We start from the raw sequence: 25180 nt of genomic DNA, 5'->3' as shown, positions 1-25180 counted from the left end.
ATGGAAACCCTAAGATAGAGACCACAACTTTTAACTGGCCAACACGGCATTTAAATAAGTCAATCTAATATGGAAAAATCTCTCACCAAAACTCTTTCAAAGTTATTATGGATTGTACCAAATTGACAGTTAAAACCAACCACTGGGACTTGGTAACATGGCTCAGCTGCTAACGGCAGTAACTTCCAACCCCAACACCCTGAGTTTCATACCTGGAACACACAAAGTAGAAAAAAAACAAATTCCAAAAATTGTCCACTGACCTACATACATTCACTGGGAATATGCACACCTTTTTGCATACACATACACACATGCAAATAAAATAATCAGCTCTGGAAGAGTTACTAAAGGGGAAAACATGTTCAAAATATATTATGTGAAAAAAATTTAAAACTACCCTGTGGTGGTATGGCCAAAATGCCTTTTTAAATGCTTCAGATATTCTTTTTCAGATTTTTTACAGTGATGTGTTTGGGTGCTTTTTTATTGCTGTTGTTGTTCGAGACAGTGTTTCTCCGTGTAACAGCCCTGTTTCCTGTAAAGGAACAGGATGAATTGGCACTAGAATCATGCAGATACAAATGAGAACCAGAAAAGGGTATTGGATCCCCTGAAAATGGAGTTACAGGAGTTTGTAAGCAACCCAATGTGTGATCTGGGAACTGAACTCTGGTCCTCTGCAAGAGCTGCAAGAAGTCTTAACCACAGGGCCATCCCTCCATCTTCAAATATCAGATTTTTCCATAACATCACTAGAAGCTAAAATAGAGCAAAACATTTCAAAAAATTGAGGATACAGAAATTTCTTCCTGCCAGGCAGTGGTGATGCATACCTTTAATCCCAGTACAAAGGCAAGAGGATGTCTGTGAGTTCAAGGCTAGTCTGGGCTACAGAGCAAGTACCAGAACAGGCTACAAGCTACACAAAGAAATCGTCTCAAAAAAACAAAAACAAACAAACAAAAAACAGAAATTTCTTCCCGAAGTTCTAAATCCAGTCAAGATACAAAACGTGTGAAAGTAGAAAAATAATACTGAAAACCTTTACCTCTATATATCCTTTTTCAGAAAAAAAATTGCCACTAGGTGTCACCATCCAACAAAAAGATGAGCAACAAAAAAAAAAAAATTAGATTAGACAAAGGAGGAGAACATTACAGAGAATACTGAGGATCAAAATGGGGTACAAATGGTTCAGGATACTTAAAATGGAACAGGAAAACACTATAAAGCAGAACTCAGACACATGGACAGATGAACCTTTGAACTGGGCTGCAGACACAACACCCGGCCCTGGGTGAACTGACTTTTGAAATACTGCTAAGTCTGATGATCTGTAGGACGGACCCCATTACCCAAACTATTCAGAGAGATTGCATCCATTCCCATTTTTTACAAGATGACTTTTTATAATCACCTGTAATAATTTTTGACTAACTGATATTACTTCCCTCCAACCACACTGCAATTGAAAATTATAAATACATGAAAGCTGCCCCCCAGGAAGGATAGCAGAAACTGTAAGGGAATTGCTGTTCCTCAAGAGATCGCAGTGGCATCAGAAGAATCCAAGGTAACTACTTAGGAAGGGATTTACCACCTCTGCTCGACCACACACCAGAACACTTACGCTACAGAGACCAGTGGATCCTACTCACTCCTCCCACATACAGCATCAAGTGAAGCCAGACTTGAGAGAGCCAGGCAAATCTGAGAACTTTACCCTTCCACACACCACAGCTGTGCCAACAACTCATTCTGTAAGTATCCTTTATTTCCTACTGACACATATATCATTTCCGCTCTTGCATATATGTCTCATGATGGTTCTGGGTGTGCCTGTATATTGCTCAGTTAGACTGCAAGACTATTGTTTATGTTTCTCCAGCCACATACCATAAGACATACTTTCTAACACTTTTCAACCCTGTCTCATACTCTTCTTCTCCATATATGTTTTCTTTTTTCTCTTATTCTTATCCCAGCCTCCTTTTTCTTCATGTTGTAATCTTTCAAAGATTTAACACTCTCTAAAATCTATGGATAAGGAGCTGGAGAGATAGCTCAGGGGTTAAAACGCTAACTGTTCTTGTAGGGGACCAGGTTCAGTACCCAGCGCCTGTATCAGGTAGTTCACAACTGCCCGTAACTCTGTGGGCACCTGCATGCATATAGCATGTGTGAGCATGCAAGCACACACCTGCATACACAAAACACAAATCAAAATATTATTATTATTATCATTATTATTATTATTTTGGTTTCTTGAGACAGGATTTCTCTGTGTAACCACCGTGGCTGTTCTGGAACTTACTTTGTAGACCAGGCTGACCTAGAACTCACATAGATCCACCTGCCTCTGCTTCCCAAGAGCTGGAATTAAAGGCATGCACTACCACTACCCGCTAATAATAAAATTTTAAATATAAGTAAAATGTATGGACCTCAAAAGTATCTGAACTTTTTCCTCACAGCTACTTTTCCCACCTCACTTTTTTCAAAGTAATTCTAATATTAATTCTCATCCTATGCAAGGTACTTTTCTCCCACTAGTTTGTTCAGGTAAAATTTAAATATATTCCATACTATCCTTGATTGTTTATCTTCCAAGAGTTGTTGAAGTTAAAGTAGACACTGTATAATGATAATAGCAAACAGTCACTGTTGCTATCCCAGTTAATACACCACTCAGGGAATAATACAAAGTACCCTGAGCTCTTGGACTGAGAAACTATTTTCTAAATGGCACACTCAACTCTACCACATACAAATCTGACTTGAATATTACAAATACTTCCAAAAAGCTTATAGCTAAAAAATAACAAACCTAGCAAAAAAATAATACATGTAAATCCCAATACAGTAACAAAGAAATATGAGAAACCAAAACAACACAACACCTCCAAATGTCATTTAGCAAGAGTGATTTTATGAAATCTTGCACAGATAACTTACATGATTATAAATATGCTGAAAGAAAGCAAAGAAAAAGCTCCTGAACAAGAACACAACAAGTGAATAAAATAAAGGAGGGGGAAAATATAAAACATGAACTCAACAAGTAAAAATACTAAGGAAAATGATTTAAAATCCTGGAAATTAAGAGTATAACACTTCAAATTTAAAAAAAAAACTGTATAAAATCTCACAGATGGATCAAAAAAGATTAGACTAACACAACCTGCAGAAAAGGTAAAGGAACTGTAACCGTCCAACAAGGACAAAGATAAGCTAATAAGGTACCAGGAAGCATCCAAATATGCAGGACACTTCGAGAAGACCAAATATACAGACAATAAGTATGAAAGAGTCAAGTCTAAAGCCAAAGAAAGCATTTTAAAAATAGTCATAATAGAAAAAAAAATAGCCGTAATGGAAAATTTCCCAGGATGAGGAAAGCAGATGCCAATCCAGATAAAGGAAGCATTTAGGACACCAAACAGACAATTAAAAAGTACCTCCCCTCATCACATAATAACAAAAAAAAAAACCTAAATATAAAGAACAAAGAAAATATATTGAAAGAAGAAAAAGTGAGACAACAAATCTCAAATAAAGTCAGGCCCCAAAGAATAACACCACATTGTTCAACTGAAATCTTAGAAGGCAGGAAGGCCTACACAAATGTGTTTCAAGTTCTGAAAGACAACACCTCTAACCCAGACTATCATCCCCAGCTAATATGTCTGTCATAATGGAAGGGAAAATGAAATTTTTTCATAATAAAAATCGGTAAAGAATTTTACAACCACCAAGCAAGCCCTGCAGAAGAAACTTGAAGAACTCCTTCAGACTATAGGAAAAAAAATCCATTCATGAGGCCACAAGGAATATTTTTTTTTTATTTTTCATGCTAGAATAATAGTTAGACAGGAGAAAAAAATGGTTGGAACAGGATGTTTATTCTCTCTATTCCTCTTCAATATAGCAGTAGAAGTCTTAGCAACAACCCATAAGAGAAGCAAATAAATGGAATGCAAACAATCAAGAAAGAAGTAAAAGTATTTTTATTTGTAAATAATGTGATTCTATACACAAGACCTTGTAGCACGAATTCTAACTGGTCTTAATAAATAAAACCCAGAGGCAGAAATTAGGGGGAAAAGCTGAATGATCAGAGAAAGCAGTGCAGCCAGCCACAAGACAGACCTTTTCCTCTACCAAATCCTCAGACTGAAGGTTAATAATGTCTCTACTAATCCTCAGACTGCATCCTGAGACTGCTCTGAGTTCTGGTCTCCTCCCACCTTATATTCCTCTCTCTGCCCAGACATATCACTCCTATCTCCACCTCCCTAGTGCTGGGATTAAAGGCTTATGATCACAACTGCTGGGATCACCTTTGTATGAGCTTTTTCTCTTTTAGACTGGATCAATTTCGTGTAGCCCAGGCTGGCCTTGAACTAACAGAGATCCCTCTGGCTCTGTCTTCCAAGTTCTGGGGTTAAAGGTGTGTGCCACCACTGCCTGGCCTCTAGTGGTTTAGCTCTGCACTCTGATCTTCAGGCAAGCTTTATTTGTTAAAACACAAACAAAATATCACTACAAGACCTAAAAGAAAATTTAATTTTTTTATTTATTTTTTATTTTTTTGGTTTTTCGAGACAGGGTTTCCCTGTGTAACAGTCCTAGCTATCCTGGAACTACCTCTTGAAGACCAGGCTGGCCTCGAAATCACAGGGATTCACCTGCCTCTGCCTCATGAGTGCTGGGATTAAAGGCATGTGCCATCACTGCCCGGCCAAGACCCAAAAATTCTTTTTTTTTTCTTTTTTTTTTATTTATCTTCTTTTAATTAATTAATTAATTTATTTATTAAAGATTTCTGTCTTTTCCCCGCCACCGCCTCCCATTTCCCTCCCCCTCCCCCAATCAAGTTCCCCTCCCTCGTCAGCCCAAAGAGCAATTAGGGTTCCCTGCCCTGTGGGAAGTCCAAGAACCACCCACCTCCATCCAGGTCTAGTAAGGTGAGCATCCAAACTGCCTAGGCTCCCACAAAGCCAGTACGTGCAGTAGGATCAAAAACCCATTGCCATTGATCTTGAGTTCTCAGTAGTCCTCATTGTCCGCTATGTTCAGCGAGTCCGGTTTTATCCCAGGTTTTTTCAGACCCAGGCCAGCTGGCCTTGGTGAGTTCCCGATAGAACATCCCCATTCTCTCAGTGTGTGGGTGCACCCCTTGCGGTCCTGAGTTCCTTGCTCATGCTCTCTGTCCTTCTGCTCCTGATTTGGACCTTGAGATATCTGTCCGGTGCTCCAATGAAGACCCAAAAATTCTTAAACTGATAAACACTTTCAGCAAAGTGGTAGGATACAAAATACACAAAAGACAGTAGCATTCCTATACAACAAGGAAAAACAAACTGAAAAAAATGAAAGAAATAATCCTATTCAAAATGGCCTCAAAAAATAAATTGCCTTACAATAAACGTAAGCAAGGAAAACACTAGAAGATGGAAAGACCTTCATGCTCATGTGTTGGAAGAACCAATATTATGAAAATGGCTGACCAACCAAAATAAATCGAGTCAATGTAATCCCAACCAAAATTCTAATTACGTGCTTCACAGAAATATTTTATGTACATCAGTATGTTACCTGCATGTTTGTCTGTTTGAGAGTGTTAGATCTTGGAGGTACAAACAGTTGTGAGCTGCCATGTGGGTGCTAGGAACTAAACCCAGGTCTTTTGGAAGAATAGCCAGTGTTCTTGACTGCTGAGCCATCCCTCCAGCCCCAACACAGAAATATTTTTTAAAATCTCAGAAAGCTAAAGAATGGGCTGGATCCAGTCATCAAAACCACAGCTTTAATCCTACCCATATTGCTTAGTAAATTAAAGACTCATGTGGTCAGAAAAAGAGAGATATACAGTAAAGATAGATTCAAAGATAAAAAAAACTTCTAAAGGTGTTACTGTGTTTAAAAATATATGACGACTTGGGAAAAAAAGGGAGTAGTTGGGTGTGGCAGCACACACCTTTCATCCCAATACTTAGGAGGCAGAGGTAGATGGACCTCTGAGAGTTTAAGGTATTGTGGCACATGCCTTTAATCCCAATGCTTGGAAGACAGAGGCAGACAGATCTCTGTGAATTCAAGGTGTGGTGTCACACACTTTTAATCCCAGCACTTGGGAGGCAGAGACAGGCAGGTCTCTGAGTTCAAGGACAGCCTGGTCTACAGGGTAAATTCCAGGACAAATCAGAAACCATCTCAAAAAACAAAAAATTAAAAGTAAAAATAAAAGAAATAGAGGTTAAAATAAAGCCACGTAAAGATGAAAAATACACAGAGAATCTGGATAGTGTATGTTATTATGCTTTCTTTGAATTGTTTGAATGTTGAGGAAGGAGCAATAGCTGCTAAAAGATATTTGTTAATAAATGCTGCTGAATCAATCCAAGATAGGTATTTTGAAAATACCTGACTTCAAAAGATATGTTACTTTGGAGAAGAGGTTTTGCTTTTGTTTCCACAGAATATGAGAAGTTTTGGATTTATTCTGAGTTAAGAAAAACCAGGTTTGATCAAGGAAGACAACATGAGAGATCTCCAGTAGAAACAAATAGCCCAGCTGTCTGAGTTCTACATCCAGAACAGATTCAAGATGCTGCCTGAGATGATCAAGCCTCAACGGATACTCCAGTCAGGACTTGATTATAACTATAAATTTTCTTTAGGTCCCCATAAGATTATCAGTGCCCCCAACCAGCAGGAAGTAGTCTGGAAAACTATGCCCACATTCCCAAAAAAATGGACTATGGATGTTCTTGTTTTTGTTTGTTTGTTTGTTGTTTTTTTTTAAGGGGGGAAGTGGTGTGGGACCATGATCTGTATTATGTAAATTATATTTTAAATAAATGCTGGTTGGCCAGTAGCCAGGCAGGAAGTATAGGCAGGACAAACAGACAGGAAGTAGAGGCGGGTCAAGGAGAACAGGAGAATTCTGGGAAGAGGACGCAGTCCAGGCCTAGACACAAAAGAAGCAAGGTGTGACTGCCTCGCTGAAAAAGGTACTGAGCCATGTAGCTAACATATACTAGAATAATGGGCTCATATAAGTTATAAGAATTAATAAGAAGCCTGAGCTAATGAGCCAATCAGTTTATAGTTTTAAAAAAAAGCTATTGGCAATTGATAGCTCCGAGGAAAGGGATAGTCATCTTCTTCAGGGATTTGAGTCATGAGAAGCTACAACTGTATTATTAAATTTCTTTACAAAATAGAGGGTTTCTATAAGGGTTTTTCATAAACCATCTCACATGTATCCTGTTCCCTCACCCCTTAAATTCCTTTTTACTGGCCGGGCGGTGGTGGTGCATGCCTTTAATCCCAGCACTCAGGAGGCAGAGGCAGGTGTGCTTCACTAATTTCTTAGAAGTAACCAGGAAAATAAGCTAAAAGTTATAATCAGTGAAAATCATGAGCAAGGCAAGAATAATCTTTTTCTCAGCAGGCCACTTTTCTCCAGAAGGCAAAGGGAGTGTCGGGTAACTAGGAAACGTATGTAAGCAAACAGGGGAAGCGAGTAGCATTTGGGCATTTGGTTCCCGTTAGTACTTTCGCCAACTGTTAGTTGTCTAAAAGGAACATTTTGGCTCTAAGGATTACACCCTATGCTGCCTCTCGGGATGAAATACAAGCAGTAAATTTCTTGCTTCAATTTTACCAAGGTAAAAATAAATACAAATAGTTGAGGATTTACTTTAAGGTTAATGCTAAGTTAGCTTGGGACAGACGTTCCCTATCTGCTGGCAAAGTGAATCCAGGGCACTCTTGTTCTCTATCTGAGAGCTTAGGCTCAACAACTTCAGACATGCCATAATTCTTGTACCCGGGTGTCTATGAATGTCTCAGTTGAGGTCTCTTTGCCTGGACACTAACAATGACAAACTATTTTTCAAAGAAGATAATTGTGGGGGTTGGAGGGAGGGACAGACAGACTTCGAAGTTTATACAAGGACCTGGTAAAGAGAGTAAGGGTATTGTCTGTGATTATTTTCTTGCCAGAGTCATGCATTACTGGGAAGAAGCCATCCAATATACCAATGCATAAGGAAAATTGTACCCAGTAAACAATTAACACACTGCTGGGGGCTTGGGGATGAATCCTACCACAGAAGAGGAGTGTTATGGCTTCCCAGGGAATTTACAGTAAGGACACTGACTATTCATAAAGGAAATACTCCCACCATGTTGTAAGGAGAGTCTGCTTGTTTGTTTCCCAGCCACCCGGCAGCTCAGACACAAAATAATCACACAGAAACCATATTGTTTGCAATACTGTTTGGCCAATAGCTTAAGTGAATTTTGGGCTAACTCATATCCTAAACCATATCTATTAATCTGTGTATCGCCACGTGGCTATGGCTTACTGGGTGAAGTTCCATCTGTCTCCTGTGGTGATACATGGCTTCTCTCTAACTCCTCCTCCTTTCTCCCAGCATCCAGTTTAGTTTTCCCCACCTAGCTCGGCTCTACCCTATCATAGACCCAAAACAGCTTCTTTATTAACCAATGGTATTCACAGCATACAGAGCAGGGAATCCCACATCACCACGACTCTGTGTGTGGGCCTCTTCCATTGGAATGTGTGATCCTGGTGGGCTAATTATGAGGTTTTGTCAGTTGAGTTCTCACTGCATAATCCTATGGACCACAGCAAGGTAGAAGAGGATAGGCAGGACTTCCGTGGAGAGAGAGGAACCCAGTGGAAGAATCTGAGAGGTGGGGAATTCACCAGTGAGCCACAGAGAAAGTTGGACATATACTATGTTGAGACAAGGTAATGAATCATGTGGCAGAACATAGATTAATATAAACAGGTTAATTTAAGTTATAAGAGTTAGTTTAGAACAAGCCTAAGCTAAGGCCAAGCTTTCATACTTAATAAGAAGTCTCCATGTCATTATTTGGAAGCTGGTGGTCCAAAGAAATTCCAATTACACATCTCCTCATTATCAGGAGAAAAAAAAATAAAAAGAATAAATTTATTTTAAAAATTCATTTTAATGAGTACATAATCAAGTTGAGGAAGGATACTTAGACTAAGAGATTATACAATATAACATATCAATATAAGAACAGACAATGGGGGGAGCTGGAGAGATGATTCAGAGTACTGAGCACTGCCTGCTTCCAGAGGTCCTGAGTTCAGTTTCCACCAATCACATAGTGGCTTACAAACATCTATGATGAAGAGCTGGAGAGATGGCTCAGAGGTTAAGAGCATTGCCTGTTCTACCAAAGGTCCTGAGTTCAATTCCCAGAAACCACATGGTGGCTCACAACCATCTGTAATGGGGTCTGGTGCCCTCTTCTGGCCTGCAGGCATAGACACAGAATATTGTATACATAATAAATAAACAAGTAAACAAACATCTATGATGAGATCTGATGCCTTATTCTGGCATAGAAGTATGAATGTGGATAGAACACTGTATACATAATCTTTTTAAAAAGTTACTTTAGAAAAAGCTTTAATATCTCTTGTGGAAGAACAGGAAGAATTCTGAACCCTTTAAAAACAAAATGAAAGAAAGAAAGAAAGAAAGAAAGAGAGAGAGAAAAAGTGATGTGGGATTCCCCTCTGTATGCTGTATCAGTGACTTAAAAGAGTAAAGCCAGGCAGGAAATCCAAACAGAGATGTAGAGAGAGAGAGTAGGCGGAGTTATGGAGACAACACGTAGCCATAGGAGAAGAAAGATGTCTGTGTGCCAGTACTGATAAACCACGAGCCTTGTGGTAAAATATAAAATAATAAAAATGGGTTAATTTAAAATGTAAGAGCTAAATAAAAATATTCTTAAACTAATATGCCAAGCAGTGTTTTAATTAACACAGTTTTTGTGTGATTATTTTGGGTCTGGGTGGCCAAAAAACAAACAAGCGGCCTCTGCCTACAAAAAAGAACAATTAAAGTTGGGCAGTGGTGGCTCATGCCTTTAATCCCAGCACTCAGAAGGCAGAAGCAGGCTGATCTCTATGAGTTTGAGACCAGCCTGGTTTACAGAGCGAGTTCCAGGATAGCTAAGACTGCTAAAAAAGAAACCCTGTCTTGGCCGGGTAGTGGTGGTGCACGCCTTTAATCCCAGCACTCGGGAGGCAGAGGCAGGCGGATTCTGTGAGTTCGAGGCCAGCCTAGTCTACAGACTGAGTTCCAGGGCAGCCAGGGCTGTTATACAGAAAAAAAAAAAAAAAGAGGGGGAAGAGCCTGCCATGATGTGCCTTTTCATACTAGAAAAAGCATGAAAGAAAATACACTTTCATTCGAGAAAAGCTTTTCTTTATCAAAAACAAAAAGGAAAGAAAAAACAAGAGGATAAAAGGTTGAAATCAAATAACCATAAATACATAGCTTAGTACAGTAAAAGATCCTGGGAATTAAGTTAGAAGATAAATAATACAGTACACAGATAAAAGCATTCTCAAGAATAAAACAAATGTCTGGAGTCCTGTCCCAACCACAGAAGGAAGATGTGATTGCCCCACTGAAAAAGGTACCGAGCCATGTGGCTAACATAGATAAGATAATGGATTAATATAAATTATAAGAGTTAATAAGAAGCCTGAGCTAATGGGCCAATCAGCTTATCATTAATATAGACCTCTGTGTGATTTCTTTGGGACCTAATGACTGCAGGAACTGGGCAGGACAAAAACCTCAGACAAAAGAATAGTGCCCATGTGGACAACTGCATCCACTTAAAGCCTGAAAGAGCTTGGGAAGTAATTCTAGACAGAAAAGAATAGAGTAAAGCATGGATTCTTGGTAGCAGCAATTTCTCCGGTATGCTCTGCTTGCTAGAGGCAAGCAAGCACTCTCATTTAAGAGAGGCTTCCTGACTCAGCTTTAGCTGCAAAACCCTGCAGCTCTTTAAGAGGTCCTGCCACGAAACACTTAAATGGTGTTGATGAAAGCTGACCACATGCTTTTTGACCACAGCCATAGCAGGAAAAAGGCTGTGCTGTTTCAAAATGCTGGCTTTCTGGGCCGTCCTGCCAGTGCAAACTCTGACTCTTTGAGATAGGAGGTCTGGCTACAGAGAGAGCATCTGAGCATTGCAGCTTGCTTGCTGGCAAGGATCTTGAACCGCCATAGAGTTGTGGCAATAAACATGGCTCCTGCTGGTACCTCAGCTATGAGCCTTGAATTTCAGAAAGCTAAAGAATGGGCTGAATCCAGCCGTCAAATCAAAGCCAAGGCTTTAATCCTCTCCATATTGCTTAGCAAATTAAAGAAACGTGGTCGGTGGTCGAGAGAGAGAGAGAGAGAGAGAGAGAGAGAGAGGAGAGATTCAAAGACGAAGAAAAAAAAAGAAATGGGTTAAATTAAGATGTAAAACTTAGCCAATAAGAAGCTATAGCTAATGGGCCAAGCAGTTATTTAATTAAAAAAAAAAAAACAAAGACGAAGAAAACCTCTAAATGTTTTTTTGAAAATTACTCATGGTTATTTGATTATTGTAAAGAAAAAATTAGTAGGATCATTGTAACTAGGACAAAGAGAACAATTGTCTAGAATTATTTAGACTTGAAATCACTGTGAAAAACAGTGATTGTTTTCTGTTACCTACAGAGTCCTTTTTCAGGAGCCTTTGCACGACTTTGGTCACAAGACAGTCCTGGCACACCTAAATCATCTTGCATTATTGGGTACACAAACAATACACAATAAGGACTAACATTGCAGGGATGTGATGTTTTCCTTTAGAAAACATAGATTAGGTCAGGGGCTTTGGTATGAAGAATTTTTTTATCTAAAAAACAAGTTTTGTGAATGGCTGTTTGGGGTTCAGTTCATCAAAACTATTCCTTCCTGCTGCCAGAAAGCCTAAATTATATTATGGAGTGACCGCTTTCTTCTCTTCTGACCCTTACTACACCAAACATCCTGACAGCTCATATTTCAAAGAGTACTTTAATCTTTTTTCTTATTGATTTATATAGATTTGGGTAGCCAGACAAGTTAGTACATACCTTTAATCCCAACACTGAGGAGACAGAGGCAGGCATACTTACAGGTACATGTAGATACCTGTAAGTATGAGACCAGCCTACAAAATGGAGAGTTCCAGGCCAGACAGGGCTCCATAGCAAGAGCCTATCTCAAAAAGTGTGCCTGTTTAACCAATCATTATTTAGTAGAAGTAAATAATGCACAGGTTTATGTTTCCCCAACCCCAAATTATACCATTTATAGTTAATTTAAAAAGCTTCTATAACATATTTAAAAAGATCTATCTGATGTTTGTTTTTTTGATTAAAATATCAAGTAGTTGTTTCTTGTATAAAAGCTCAGTACTTCTCTTGCTTTTTATGTTTCTAAATCTTTACAGTTTTATGCAAAAGATGTTGTATATGCTGGTTTTCTGCTGCTATAACAGAAAACTAGAGACTGGGTGATTTATTTTAAAGAGATTGTTTCTCATAATCTAATAGCTGGGACATCCAAGAGAACACAATGGCTACATGTAGTCTTTGTGTTCCCCAAGGCAGAAAAAAAAAATGAGGACAAAGGGCAGCATAACAAATCACTCTGGCAATAACTAACTTATAACCATGGTAACCCATCATGAGGCCTGAGTCCTCAAAGTCCTAAACAACTTTTAAAAGCCAATACGATTAAAGTTGTGATTAATCTTCAACCATGAAAGTACATGTGTAACCTTTTATAATTGGAAAACTACAAAGATGCAATGTCATCTGCTCATTTAAAGTAATCTTTTAGTATTTATTTTTAGAAAATGTGACTCACACTTCTGTCAGATTCCAGCCAGACTGATGTTCAGGCCACTATACCTGCAGCAGCCTCAGCCCTCTTGCATCTACTGACAGGCACCCTACTAAGAAACTGTGAATCTATAATAGACTTCCAGGTGCCAGGATTTCTCACCTGGGGAACTGATTTGCAAAAGTTGGTACTGATGACCCTTCATATGCTCTGGTTCCCTGACTCCTGCTAGGAAACCAGAGAGCCCAGCTGCAGGCTTGTTCTGTGAAGCCCCCACACTTCCTCAGAGACCTATTTTAATAAAGGCTCCAACTCCTACCTCATGAGCCTGATTCTGTTGCAGAGTAAGCACCAGGTTCTCTGTCTCTAAACTCTCTTCAGAGCCCCCACAATGCTGGTATCTATTTGCTCATGGTATTAATAGCCCTGCTAATAAACTTCATACCCTCAATAATCCAGCTCAATGTTCCTATAAAACTTACATCTAGTCCTTTCAACTCTTTTATTTCTTCATATAGAACTATTTTTGTAAGTATTTTTATTAATTTCAATGGAGATTTCTGTTGGTGTAACTGCATTGATACATGTATTACACATTGGTGAAGCATATATTTAACACATTTCTCTTGTGCCTGGCCAATATACATGCTTAGAAATGAAAAGGGAATAGCTTTTTAACAAAGCAATGGAATTTGACTCTATTTAAAAACAGTTCCTAGGGGCTGGAGAGATGGCTCAGTGGTTAAGAGCACTGTCTGCTCTTCCAGAGGACCTGAGTTCAATTCCCAGCAACCACATGGTGGCTCACAACCATCTGTAATGAGATCTGGTGCCCCCCTCTGGCGTGTTGGCATACATGGAGGCAAAATGTTGTATACATAATAAATAAATAAATAAATCTTTAAAAAATAAATAAAAATAAATAAACAAACAAATAAATAAATAAATACAAAAAATAAAAACAGTTCCTAGCTGGGCGGTGGTGGCGTTCGCCTTTAATCCCAGCACCTGGGAGGCAGAGGCAGGTGGATCTCTGAGAGTTTGAGGCCAGCCTATTCTACAAGAGCTAGTGTCAGGACAGGCTCAAAGCTACAGCAAAACCTTGTCTCGAAAAACAAAAACAAACAAACAAAACACCACACAGTTCCTGTAACATCTTGCTTTGTCAATGGAAATATTAAGTGATTTACCGTGTTTGAAGCAGATTCACTCCTATTAATGAATGGGCTAATCAAATATTTACTTCTCGGTAACCTACATTACAGGGGTTGAATCATAAGAGAAGACCCCAAAAACTATGAGTCTAGGAGTTTGTGCCACCTTCCTCTGATAATCGGGAGTAAATTCTGCTTGGGTGGAAAAATGAACTAATGCCTGAGCTTCTACCCTGTGAGATATAAATAACCCTTCCAGGAGCACAGTAGCCTCACTGAGTTTGCAGTCCTTAAAATGTACCCAAGTCTCTCTGTTTGTATCCCTTTAACTATAAACACATACTTCAAACTATCTAATCAATCATCTTTTAACTTTTAACCTAGTTTCCATCTAGAAAGTACTAGCAATGCAGAAACATGAAAATATTTACTTCTTAGAGACACAGTAAACAACCAAAATATCAATGCATGAAGCACTGATTGCTGCCACTAACCTAAAATGGATGTGTTCAGAATCTTTTTTTGCTGAGATCTGGGACTTCCTTAGAGGGGTCCCAGAGTCTCTTCACAGGATGGCAAAGTAAGGAGACAAGGTGAGCAGGATTCTGGGTCCCCAATCTGTCTTAAACATTATTCTTCTGCTATTATAAGTATTGGACTCTCAAATAGGTCTTTCTTGTTTTTTAGGTTTTTTTTAAGATACAGCATGATGAAATGAAATTGATATCCACTATAAACACACACACACTTCTGGATAACCTAAATAAAGATTACAACCTTATATAAACAAGCAGTCTCAGGGCTGGAGAGATGGCTCAGAGATTAAGAGCACTGGTTGCTCTTCCGGAGGTCCTGAGTTCAATTCCCAGCAACCACATGGTGGTTCACAACCATCTATAATGAGATCTGGTGTCCTGGTACACATGCAGGTAGAATACTGTTTACATAATAAATAAATAAATAAAATCTTTTTTTAAAAAAAAAAAGAAAGAAAAAAGCAGACTCCACTCATCTTCATACTTATGGTTCCTGATCTTGTTGCTCTTACTTGCTTTAACTTCTACACTCTAAAACACTATCACCAGAGAGTCCTCATTAACTCAGAAAGTTCCTTGACATTGTTCATTTCTATAAATACAATGTTAAACTGAACACAACACCTACTCACTGGCAATATCTATCCTGAGAGCACTGTAGTGTGCACAATCCTGTCTTCTAATGCTAGTCATCCCTACACTGTGTGTGCTGTTCTTTTTGCAGGAACAATGTCTATTAGCTAACAAAAATGCCTACTTTCCTTTTCCCTCCAAGAGAAAGCTATTCTATACTCACAGCCATCATTACAGTTCTTTAATTTTTATAGCTCCAGGAAAAACAACCAAATTTCCTTTCCCCTCATGCTTTCACTAAACTCAGTATAGAAAGAAATTTTCAGTCGGGGGTTCTTGGGCCTACCAGCTTGGCCAGTCAAACTGTAAATCCCAGACTAAAGTTTAGGAATACCCTAGCTTTAGTTATAGTTCACTAGCTAAGAGCATATTCATCATCTATAAATCCAAAAGAAGCTACACAGTACCACTTTCTTTTTTTGAGAGAGGATCTCTATTATGCAGCTCTGGTCATCTAGGATGCCAAGACATGTCACCATGCTTGGCCACCTTCAAAATTTGTGTGCATGTGGTTTTTTTTTTTTTTTTTTTTTTTTTTTTTTTTTTTTTTTTTTTCGAGACAGGGTTTCTCTGTAGCTTTGGTGCCTATCCCGGAACTAGCTCTTGTAGATCAGGCTGGCCACCACCGCCTGGCATGTGTGGTTTTTTTATTTAATTTCATTTTTTCAATGATTAATTTGTATTTCTAAGGGAGAAAAAAATCCCTAGAATTCAAAAAGTCTGATTTCTGATCTTGCTAGGTGAGTTTAAACAAATCATTTAACTGTTCTTGCCAAAATTATCATTTGAAAGAAGTCCGTAAAGAGATTAAAATATATGTTGAGTTTCACATAATTAAAGATTCAGTTTTGGACAATCCTATAGATGTGTAGGAGGCACACTGCCTTAAATATAAATCTACCCAGCAAAATTTTCCACTGTATTTCTTCCTCTGTCAGATTTTAGTGTATTGTGTAGATAGACATGAGCAATCTGGGGGCTGTGGATGCACTGAAGCTCAATAGTAAAGAGCCTGCCTTGCCTGGATTAGACCTTGGATTCGATTCCACTCTAGAAGAATTCAAGTAAAAAGATAATATTGAACAAGTTGAGACCTAATTCTGTATATCTTCTCCCAGTTATAAAAATAATAAATGTAACTTTGATGCCCATCACCCCACTTCTTGGTTCCCCTTGTAGGACAGATTATTGATTCACTGACATATATGTGACTTATTTATTGTAAGTATGAGTGTTTAGAAAAGAAACATTTGGTCAGCGTTAGAATTCAGGCATCTGTACTGACCTGCCCTTGGGGTCCTGACAGGACATGCCCTCAGCTGCAGCCACTAAGAGCACCTCATGTGCACCTTCTCCATGTTCCCTTATAAAAGGCAGGTCTTATCCACCTCCAGTCTCTTTCTCTCTCTCTCTTTCTGTCTTTTGTCTGCTACTCTTATCAGCACTCTCTCTTTCTCTTCCACCACTCTTGTCCCCAGGGACTGGTCTCTGTTCCTTCTCTATACCCTTCTCTTTCCTCTTCAATAAGCCTCCTGTTGTATGGCATGACTTCTCCTCGCTGCATTTTAAAATAAACAACAGTCAGGATAGAACATACTAATGTTAGATAAGTTGTAGTCTGTAGACTTTAATTATATCACTGTATCTTGATGGTGACATTATCCTTCCATGAATAATTATACAAATTGTCTTCAAAAAAAAGAAATGTGGTCAACCCTGAGTTATATATTGAGAACTTGTCTCAAAAAACAAAACAAAATGAGGCAAAACAAGAAAATTGAATGGAATTAGTTGCCTAAGAATAAACCACCACCACGAGAAAAAAAAAATCTCACCCCCCTCACCCCAAAATCCTGTGTGTCTCCATTAATACAAGCTGAAAAGATACTCTTTACTCATGTCACTGAAGATGTCAGAGACTAAACAGAGGCCAAAATCTTCCATGAAGGTGCTCTGGCTGAATGCAAACCACAGGGAACAGGAGCTGGAGAGGGGGCTCAGTGCTTAAGACTGCCCTCGCGGAGGACCTGGGTTGTTCCCAGCGCCCACCTGGAAAAGCACAGCCACACTTTTCTCCAGTTCCTTCTGATCTCCAAAGGCATAAGCAAGTGAATAAATACACAACAAAAATCTAAACAAAATCTCCTCAGGCCCATACTATACACTGGTCTAATTTAATGAGTTCTAGAATTCCCAGAGCTGATTTCAGTATGAAGAACTAAGGGAAACTCCACAAAACTAGTAATTTGAAATTCCATCTTCTACAAGATGGAGACAGGTGTCTTATGCAGAATTTATGCAGAGGATGGAATTCCTGAATTATGTTTCTTTATAATTACGAGGTTTTTAAGTTTTGGTTAAATTTTCCTCTTTTTCTTTTTAAAAATATCTGGTGGCGCACGCCTTTAATCCCAGCAATCTGGAGGCAGAGGCAGGTGGATCTCTGTGAGTTCGAGACCGGCCTGGTCTACAAGAGCTAGTTCCAGGACAGGCTCCAAAGCCACAGAGAAATCCTGTCTCAAAATAAATAAATAAATAAATAAATCTTTTTCCTACTCTCGTCAACTTCCACAAGAACTGAAACGCAGGGGTCAAGTTCAGCATCAATTAGTACAGGCTAAGTTATCAAGGAAACAGTCTGCTTTCTAAAACTCAGCTTTGGGCGGGAGGTAGTGTTTTTTAAGTTATCAGAACTTGGGGGGGGACTAAAAGGTAGGGGTGAAGAGAAGCGGGGCACGAACGCGGCCACGAGCCTGGTCAGGGGAGAGGGCGGCGAGAGCGCTCTCCTCAGGGACGGGGCGCTGAGTGTCATAGGGTACCTGACTGCAGGCGGCCGGTCCACAGCCCCCTCCCGCCGGCCCGGCCTCGGCCCGGTCTCCGAAAAGCCAGCGCCCTGGCCAGTGTCCACAGCATCGTCCCCTCAGACGAGTGAGAGCACGCCGGCGACAGCCCTCCTTGACCTTAGGACCCCCGGCCAGCCCCGCCCCCTCTTACAGTCCCGCTCCTCTGCCAGCTCCGCCCAGGTCCTGGGCCCCGCCCCCCGAACTCACTCCCCCCCACCCCCACGCCTCGGAGCTGGCTCCGCCTCAGGCCCTCGCGGCCCCGCCTCCTCAGCCCCGCCCCCTCTGGCTCTTGCCTTCTCCCCCCCCCCCCTCCCGCCCCCTAAAGCTGCCCCCCTCCTCCCCCCTCCCACTCCCGCGCCTTGGAGTTGGTTCCGCCTCTGGCCCACTCAGCCCCGCCCCCTCTGGCTCCTGCCCCTCTCAGCCCCGCCCCCTCGGACTCATTTCCCCCACCCCCACCCCCGTCTTCGCCCCCGCGCCTCCGCGCTGCCCTCCGCCCCGGGTCCACTCGTCTTGCCCCTTTGTCTAGAGCCCACGACTCCGGCCTGTGGCCCGGCAGACACCCCACCTTCCGGAGAGCCCGATGGCCCACCCCCCCCCTCGGACCCGCCTCCTCCGGGACCACCTCCCCCGATACGTCTTCTCCCACCCTACGGCACTCTGCCACACCCCACACAGCCTAAAAGACTGGACGACGGGTTTGTGTCTTCCGCTTCCGCCTTCGTGGACGTGGGTCCCACCAAAGGCTGCCGGAGGCAGTGTTCGAGCGTGTGGGTCTCATTATACAGCCTTTCCTCCTCTCAGACACACCCACGTCCTCCGGATTGAGTGACCTATTTACTCGCCTTCCTGCGGAAGCTTTGAGCGATCGGAACCTTTGTGCGACCGGAACTAAGGTGCCGAACTGCGCTGGCACTCGGAAGGCTTCATAAATAGAGAAATCCCAGTTCTTTTCTGGCGGTCGATTGCTGGAGTTCCGGTGAGAGAATAGTCGACGGAGGTCTTCAGCTTCAGTTCCTGATATGCACCGACCGAATTTTCGACCCCCAACTCCTCCGTACCCCGGCCCGGGGGTAGGAGGCTGGGGTAGCGGAAGCAGCTTCCGGGGTGCCCTGGGCGGGGGGCCGCGACCGCCCTCCCCGCGGGACGGGTACGGGAGTCCGCACCAAACTCCGCCGTGCGGGCCCCGGGCTAGGCCGTACGGGAGCAGCCACTCTCCGCGGCATGGCGGCAGCTTCTCGGGGCCCCGCTTCGGGTCTCCGTCCCCGGGCGGCTACCCAGGCTCCTACTCCAGGTCCCCCGCGGGGTCCCAGCATCAATTCGGCTACTCCCCAGGGCAGCAGCAGACCTACCCCCAGGTAAAGACAATAGCTAGCGTTTGCCGAGCTCTTACTGCGATGGCAGACGTGATACTAAACTTCCCTTTACGTGGATTGTTTAATCCTCTGTGAAGTGACCTACTACGTTGGCCCAGTTTTGCAGATAAATATACTGAAGTGTAAAGAAATAAATTAAGATTATCATAAGTGGCAGAGCTATCGTTCTCTGTTCCACAGCAGATGTGCTCTTAACGAGTACACCATATTCATATACAAATTTTCTTAATCCTCTGTTTCTTCTCTCCTCCCAGCCCCCACAGTTGTTTTTTTTTTTTTTGTCAGTTTTTCAGTAAATAATCCTGGAATCCTATGGGGAGGATAAATGATTCCCTACTATTGTATGACTTGTCTAGACTTTAGTCCACTGCCATTTCCTACCGATGTCCATCCTTGGTTTTGTTTCATTGTTCTTTTTTTTTTTAATTGTTACAATTTTTTTCCCCTGAACTATATTGACTTCTACTCCAAGTTCTCTTGAAGGACAAAACCGAGAATTGGGAGTTGTGTAAATTTCCCTTCATCGAAATGAGTGTCCACAAGGCAGGAAGTAGCTCTTTGACTGAAAACTTGAATCTACCGTGTTTTGCAAACTTGAATATTCTCACCAGCTGAATCCCGTTGAGCTGGAGCTAAAAAGTGTAGGAAATTTTCATGCAATATAAAAGTAGAAATTTGATAGCTATCAGGTTAAAACGTTTTCAAGAAAAAAATGAATACAATTAATTTGTTCACGGCTTGTACAGGATTTATTTGTATTTGATAGTTGCAGGGTTATCCCATAAGAAACGCAAAAGATGGGCATTTTTTAAAAACGAAATATACAATTGGTTTTAGTAATTGTTTTGTTTTTCGAGACGGGTTTTCTCTGTTGTAGCTCTGTAGACCATGATGGCCTCGAACCCACAGAGATCAAGCCTGCCTCTGTCTTCTGTGGGCTGGGATTAAAGTCGTGGGCCACCATTCCCTGCTGATTTAAAGAAAACAAGAGATTTGCAACTGAATATACTATTCAGCTTCACTTTTCAGCTTTTAATGTGATCACCACCAATCTTCAACTAGTCTCAAAAGTACCAATTATCACTATTAGATGTTTTTTTAACTGATGATTTTTTTCCTAAAGGGTTCTCCAAGGACATCTACACCATTTGGATCAGGGCGTGGTAGAGAAAAAAGAATGTCTAATGAGTTGGAAAGTTATTTTAAGCCTTCAATGCTTGAAGACCCTTGGGCTGGCCTAGAACCAGTGTCTGTAGTGGATATAAGCCAACAGTACAGCAATACGCAAACATTCACAGGCAAAAAAGGAAGATACTTTTCTTAACTTTTCTGAAATTCAACTGGAAGCTTCATGTGTCAGGAACATCTTGGACAGAACTTTACACAACTTGTGTAAATGAGTTGAACCCAAAGATGCCTGTGCTACGTGGTGGTGGCATACACCTTCAATGCCAGCACTGGGAGGCAGGCAGGCGGATCTGAGTGTGAGGCCAGCCTGGTCTACAGAGTGTGTTTCAGGACAGCCAGGGCTACACAGAGTAACCCTGTCTCAAAAAAACAAAGAAGATGCCTGTGATCAAGGGATCACAACAAGTTAATCTTTCTCCCATTTTACAAAAGAAACCAATGGTAAGATTTGTTTTCCAAAATGGGCTCAACAGTATTTCAAGTCCCATATACTCTTGCAGAATTCTGCCACTTCCCTATCAAGAGAATGTGTCATTTTGAACTTTATCAAACATTTCTTACTGTCCTGATTAAAGGAGTATGATGAAGTTTATTTTTATTATGAGTGAAACATTTCATCCAAACTGTTACACTTGCATATGGAAATGTTCAGAGTTCAGATGTTTTGACCAGTAAAGGAGATGGCAGTGTGTGTTTAATGGCTCTTTTTTTTTTTTTTTTTTTTGTCCCCTGTTTTAAAAACTAGTCTTTGGGTGAGTCACATGAAAGGAAAACTAAGAGTATGGATATAACAAAGGAAAAGCTACCAGTTTAGGCAATAAGCAAATGGTAAGGCTATTTGCCTCATCTAAGAATATCCAAATCTAATATTAAACTATGGTTGATTTTGGGTGAATCAGGTTCTCTATTTCCACCATGCTGAACAATGATGAGTTTGAAGATGCATCTCAAATTTTCAAAATTTGTGTGATTTCGAGGATGGAGAAGTTAGCAGTCCATGTATTCATCTCATACACTAACATTACATTTCACATTAAAGGAATGTGACTTAATTCAGACAAATGTAAGTCTGCAGTCCCAGGACTCAGGATGCTGAGGGAGGAGAATTACAAGTTTAAGGCCAGCTTGGGCTAAAAGCAAGAGCTCCTATTCTTGTTTTCCAACCCCCATCCCCTTCACCCCAGGTATTTTACAGGTTATGTTTTATATTTTCCAGAATTTCTTTCACTTTTGAAACCTTTCAGGAATTTTGCCAGTCTGTTATATAATCTGTAAATTTTAAGTAATTGTTTTTCAAGCCTCCTTAGTCTCCAGCCATGACTTAAACCACAAGTGTTTTCAATTTTACCATGAACTTCCTGGTATCTTTTTCTTCTTTATCCAATATTTACTACCTAACCCAAGATTTGTCATTTTCTAACCCATAGTGAAAACATTGCCAGTTAACTTATGTAAATGGATCTCAGTTCCCAGTGTTATAAAATACTATTTTACTTTGAGAAAATATCCTATATAATTAGTAGAACCTGCACATTAAAATAGGAGTAGCTGAGCATGGTGGCACACGCCTTTAGTCCCAGAACTCTTCTGGGATCTCTGGATTTCTGTGAGTTAGAGGTCAGTCTGGTTTACATAGCAAGTTCCAGTTCCAGGCCAGCCAAGGCTACATAGTAAGACCCTGTTTCAAAATAAAATAAAAGGAAAAGAAAGAAAATGAAAAATCTAGGAAATAAGACTAATTGTTTCCAAAGTATAGTCTAGAACTTCGTGTATTTAACCATAAAATAAGACGTCTTTATTCTGTTCTAAAGCATTAAAAAGCATAAAGATTATGGACAGTGCTTTGTAAAGACTTTGGGTTTGTTTTGTTTTGTTTTTGTTTTTTTGAGACAGGGTTTGTCTGTTGCTTTGGAGCCTGCCCTAGAACTAGCTCTTGTAGAAGATCAGGCTGGCCTCGAACTCAGAGATCTGCCTGTCTCTGCCTCCTGAGTGCTGGAATTAAAGGCATGCGCCACCACTGCCTGGCTCAAAATTAATATATTTTTAAGTTTTTTAATTTAATTTTTTTGGTTTTATCCTACTTCCTTTCACTGAGATTGAGTTACATGGGTAAGGAAGGGAAGTACAAGTTTAGAATAAACGTTGCAGTCTTCTACCTGTTATAAAAGAGCTTAAGAATTTTAAGGAGGGGTGGTAAAAATAAGAGAAATGACTAGTTCATAAAGTGATAAAAAAATCATGTAGCTCTTGCTATCCTGGAACTCACTGTGTAGACCAGGCTGCCCTCAGACTCACAGAGATCTGCCTGTCTATGCCTCCAAAGTGCTGGGATTAAAGGTGTGTCCCATATATCTTTTTAAAAATTACTCTAAGGGGTATGGGACCAAAATTTTGGGGGATCTCAAATCAGCTGAGGAGGGAAGGAAGGGAGTATAGTAAACTCAACTCAAGAAGAGTGAAAAAAAAAAGGATAAAAAATAGTAAATCTTAAAACTGGGCATGGAAACTCAAGCTTTAAATCAAGAGGCATAGGCAGAACAATCTTCAAATTCAAAGACTGCCTGGGTTACACATGATCCAATTGTTTCAGTTACCAAGGGAAATCTAAGTGAAGTAATTTTGCTTTAGCAAAAGATCATAAACTAGGATTACAAAAATGGACCCTATTGGCTCTGGGGGAAAACACATCTAAAGTAGAGAGATTCAGGGATGAGGGGATGCGAGTCAGCTGATAGAGTGCTTTCCAAGGATCCGCAGAGCCCTAAATTTGGTCCCCAGCACAAAATACCATTCATGGATGTATATTGCTTTAATCCCAATGCCTGGGAAACGGGAGGCAGAATTAGGAGGTCAAGGTCCTCAGCTTCACAGCTTGGATCCATCATATGTTTCATAAGTGAAAAACAAAAAGAAATAGAAAGTTTTAACATCACAGTGGAGACCTTAGCACATCTCCACAAAAACTGCTCTATCGAGAGATAAAGAATTTATCAGTGTATAAGAGGCATTTATACAAAATGAAGAACACACATATAATATATACATGTCTTTGCAAGTATATACATTATGTAATTTAACTGAATTTTAAAATCGGTACAAATTTAGAACTTGATATACAAATTATATTTTCTCAACGAAATTTTAATAAATTTCAAAACAAAGTACTCCCTGTCAAGAAATACAAGTCCATGAAATAAGACAGCCTGTAGAGAATTCCTATAAAAGTAATACCAATAAAGATTGTGAATTAATAATTGTAAATTCTCCGTCCACAAAAGAGTAGGCTTCCAGGCTATTGTATTGTAATTTCTATATTATGTGAACCTTTGGTGGGGAAGTATTCAATCTCTCCCTTTTTTTTCTTGTTTTTTCAAGACAGGGTTTCTCTAACAGTCCTGGCTGTCCTGGAACTCTCTCTGTAGACCAGGCTGACCTTGAGCTCACAGAGATCTGCCTGCCTCTGTTTCCTAAGTACTGGGATTAAAGGCGCGTCCCACTATTGCCTGGTTTATTCAATATATCTTAAACTTACATTAATTTATTTCAAATTTTCCAAAATAGTAAATAGAAATTGTAGATTGTTTCACTTATAGACATTGTTATCAAATCCTAAACAAGATTTACCAGTGCCAGGTACAGTAACTGAACTTTACCGTGGGATTAAGTCCCAGCCTGAAAAAGAAAAATTAATAAAAATGAACTAATAGTGCTTATTTCACTCACTTCTGCGTGGCAGTGATGGCTCAACTTTTCAGAGTATTTTGGTATCATGCACCTTATTACCCAGTTAAAGAACAGAGTCTGTATTAATAGGCAAATAAATTGAAGTAAAAACATTCTTAAAACTGGATACACAGAGCCGGGCGGTGGTGGCGCACGCCTTTAATCCCAGCACTCGGGAGGCAGAGGCAGGCGGATCTCTGGGAGTTCGAGGCCAGCCTGGTGTACAAGAGCTAGTTCCAGGACAGGAACCAAAAGCTACGGAGAAACCCTGTCTCGAAAAAATCAAAAAAAAAAAAAAAAAAACTGGATACACAGGTGTTTTAGAGAAGTGAGATGGGATCACATCTACAGGAGTGAAAAGGAAAAGCTGAAACTAACTGTGGGCCGATGAGAGGAAAACTTGAACTATAACTCTGTCCAAAAACAGTTTGTAGTTACCCGTACTCCTGTGTATCAGTTGGGAAAAATATAATAGATAAAATGGTTCACTCGGTAGCAAGCTGTAATTTTGGAGCATTGGAGGTAAAGTACAAGGCACATTTGAAGGCCATTTTTAAAGTATGACTAAATGGAGAAGTAGAGACTGAAAATTCATTTCATAGGTTCTATTTCAGTCACAATCTCAAAATCATTTTTAGATTTTACAAAATGAGTGTGTGTGTGTGTGTGTGTGTGTGTGTGTGTGTGTGTAAAATCAGGCTTTGCTCTACCAGACTTTGCTCTACTGTATAAGGGAACTTGAAAAACTAATGTTCATTTATTAGTACAGGGATGAACAAATGAATAAAATATAACTGAAGACCTCACAAATGAACACACATGTAAAACATTCTATTCCATAGCCCTGAAAATCAGCAGAGGTAAAGCAGATAGTGACAATAGGTCATCTATTCCTTGCATATGAAAAGTAAAAGTAAATCTCTAATTCATTAAAAGCTAAGTTAAATTCCATGTAGAACAAAGACAAAAAAGGACAAGAAACTTAAATGT

At 40.2% G+C, this 25180-nt stretch overlaps 2 protein-coding genes across 2 annotated transcripts in view; one reads left to right on the top strand and one right to left on the bottom strand.

The window, feature by feature from the left end:
• Nucleotides 1–17976, bottom strand: part of Sugct (succinyl-CoA:glutarate-CoA transferase) — a 674235-nt gene extending 656259 nt beyond the window's left edge. The window contains exon 1 of the mRNA XM_041630811.1: nt 17883–17976. Coding sequence (XP_041486745.1) covers nt 17883–17976 — 94 coding nt within the window. The remainder of the gene's footprint in view (nt 1–17882) is intronic.
• A 617-nt stretch (nt 17977–18593) lies between these two features.
• On the top strand, nt 18594–21243 carry LOC121432665 (M-phase specific PLK1 interacting protein). The gene is made up of 2 exons (XM_041630784.1): nt 18594–19261; nt 20403–21243. Exons 1-2 carry the CDS (start codon nt 18926–18928, stop codon nt 20601–20603), a joined length of 537 nt encoding a protein of 178 aa, XP_041486718.1. The 5' UTR covers nt 18594–18925; the 3' UTR covers nt 20604–21243.
• The last annotated feature ends 3937 nt before the right edge of the window (nt 21244–25180 follow it).

The sequence above is a fragment of the Microtus oregoni genome, unplaced genomic scaffold, assembly GCF_018167655.1.
Source record: "Microtus oregoni isolate MIOR12 unplaced genomic scaffold, Mior012 000035F_ref0000213, whole genome shotgun sequence".
Classification (NCBI taxonomy): domain Eukaryota; kingdom Metazoa; phylum Chordata; class Mammalia; order Rodentia; family Cricetidae; genus Microtus; species Microtus oregoni.
This window is presented reverse-complemented; position numbering and strand designations above follow the sequence as displayed.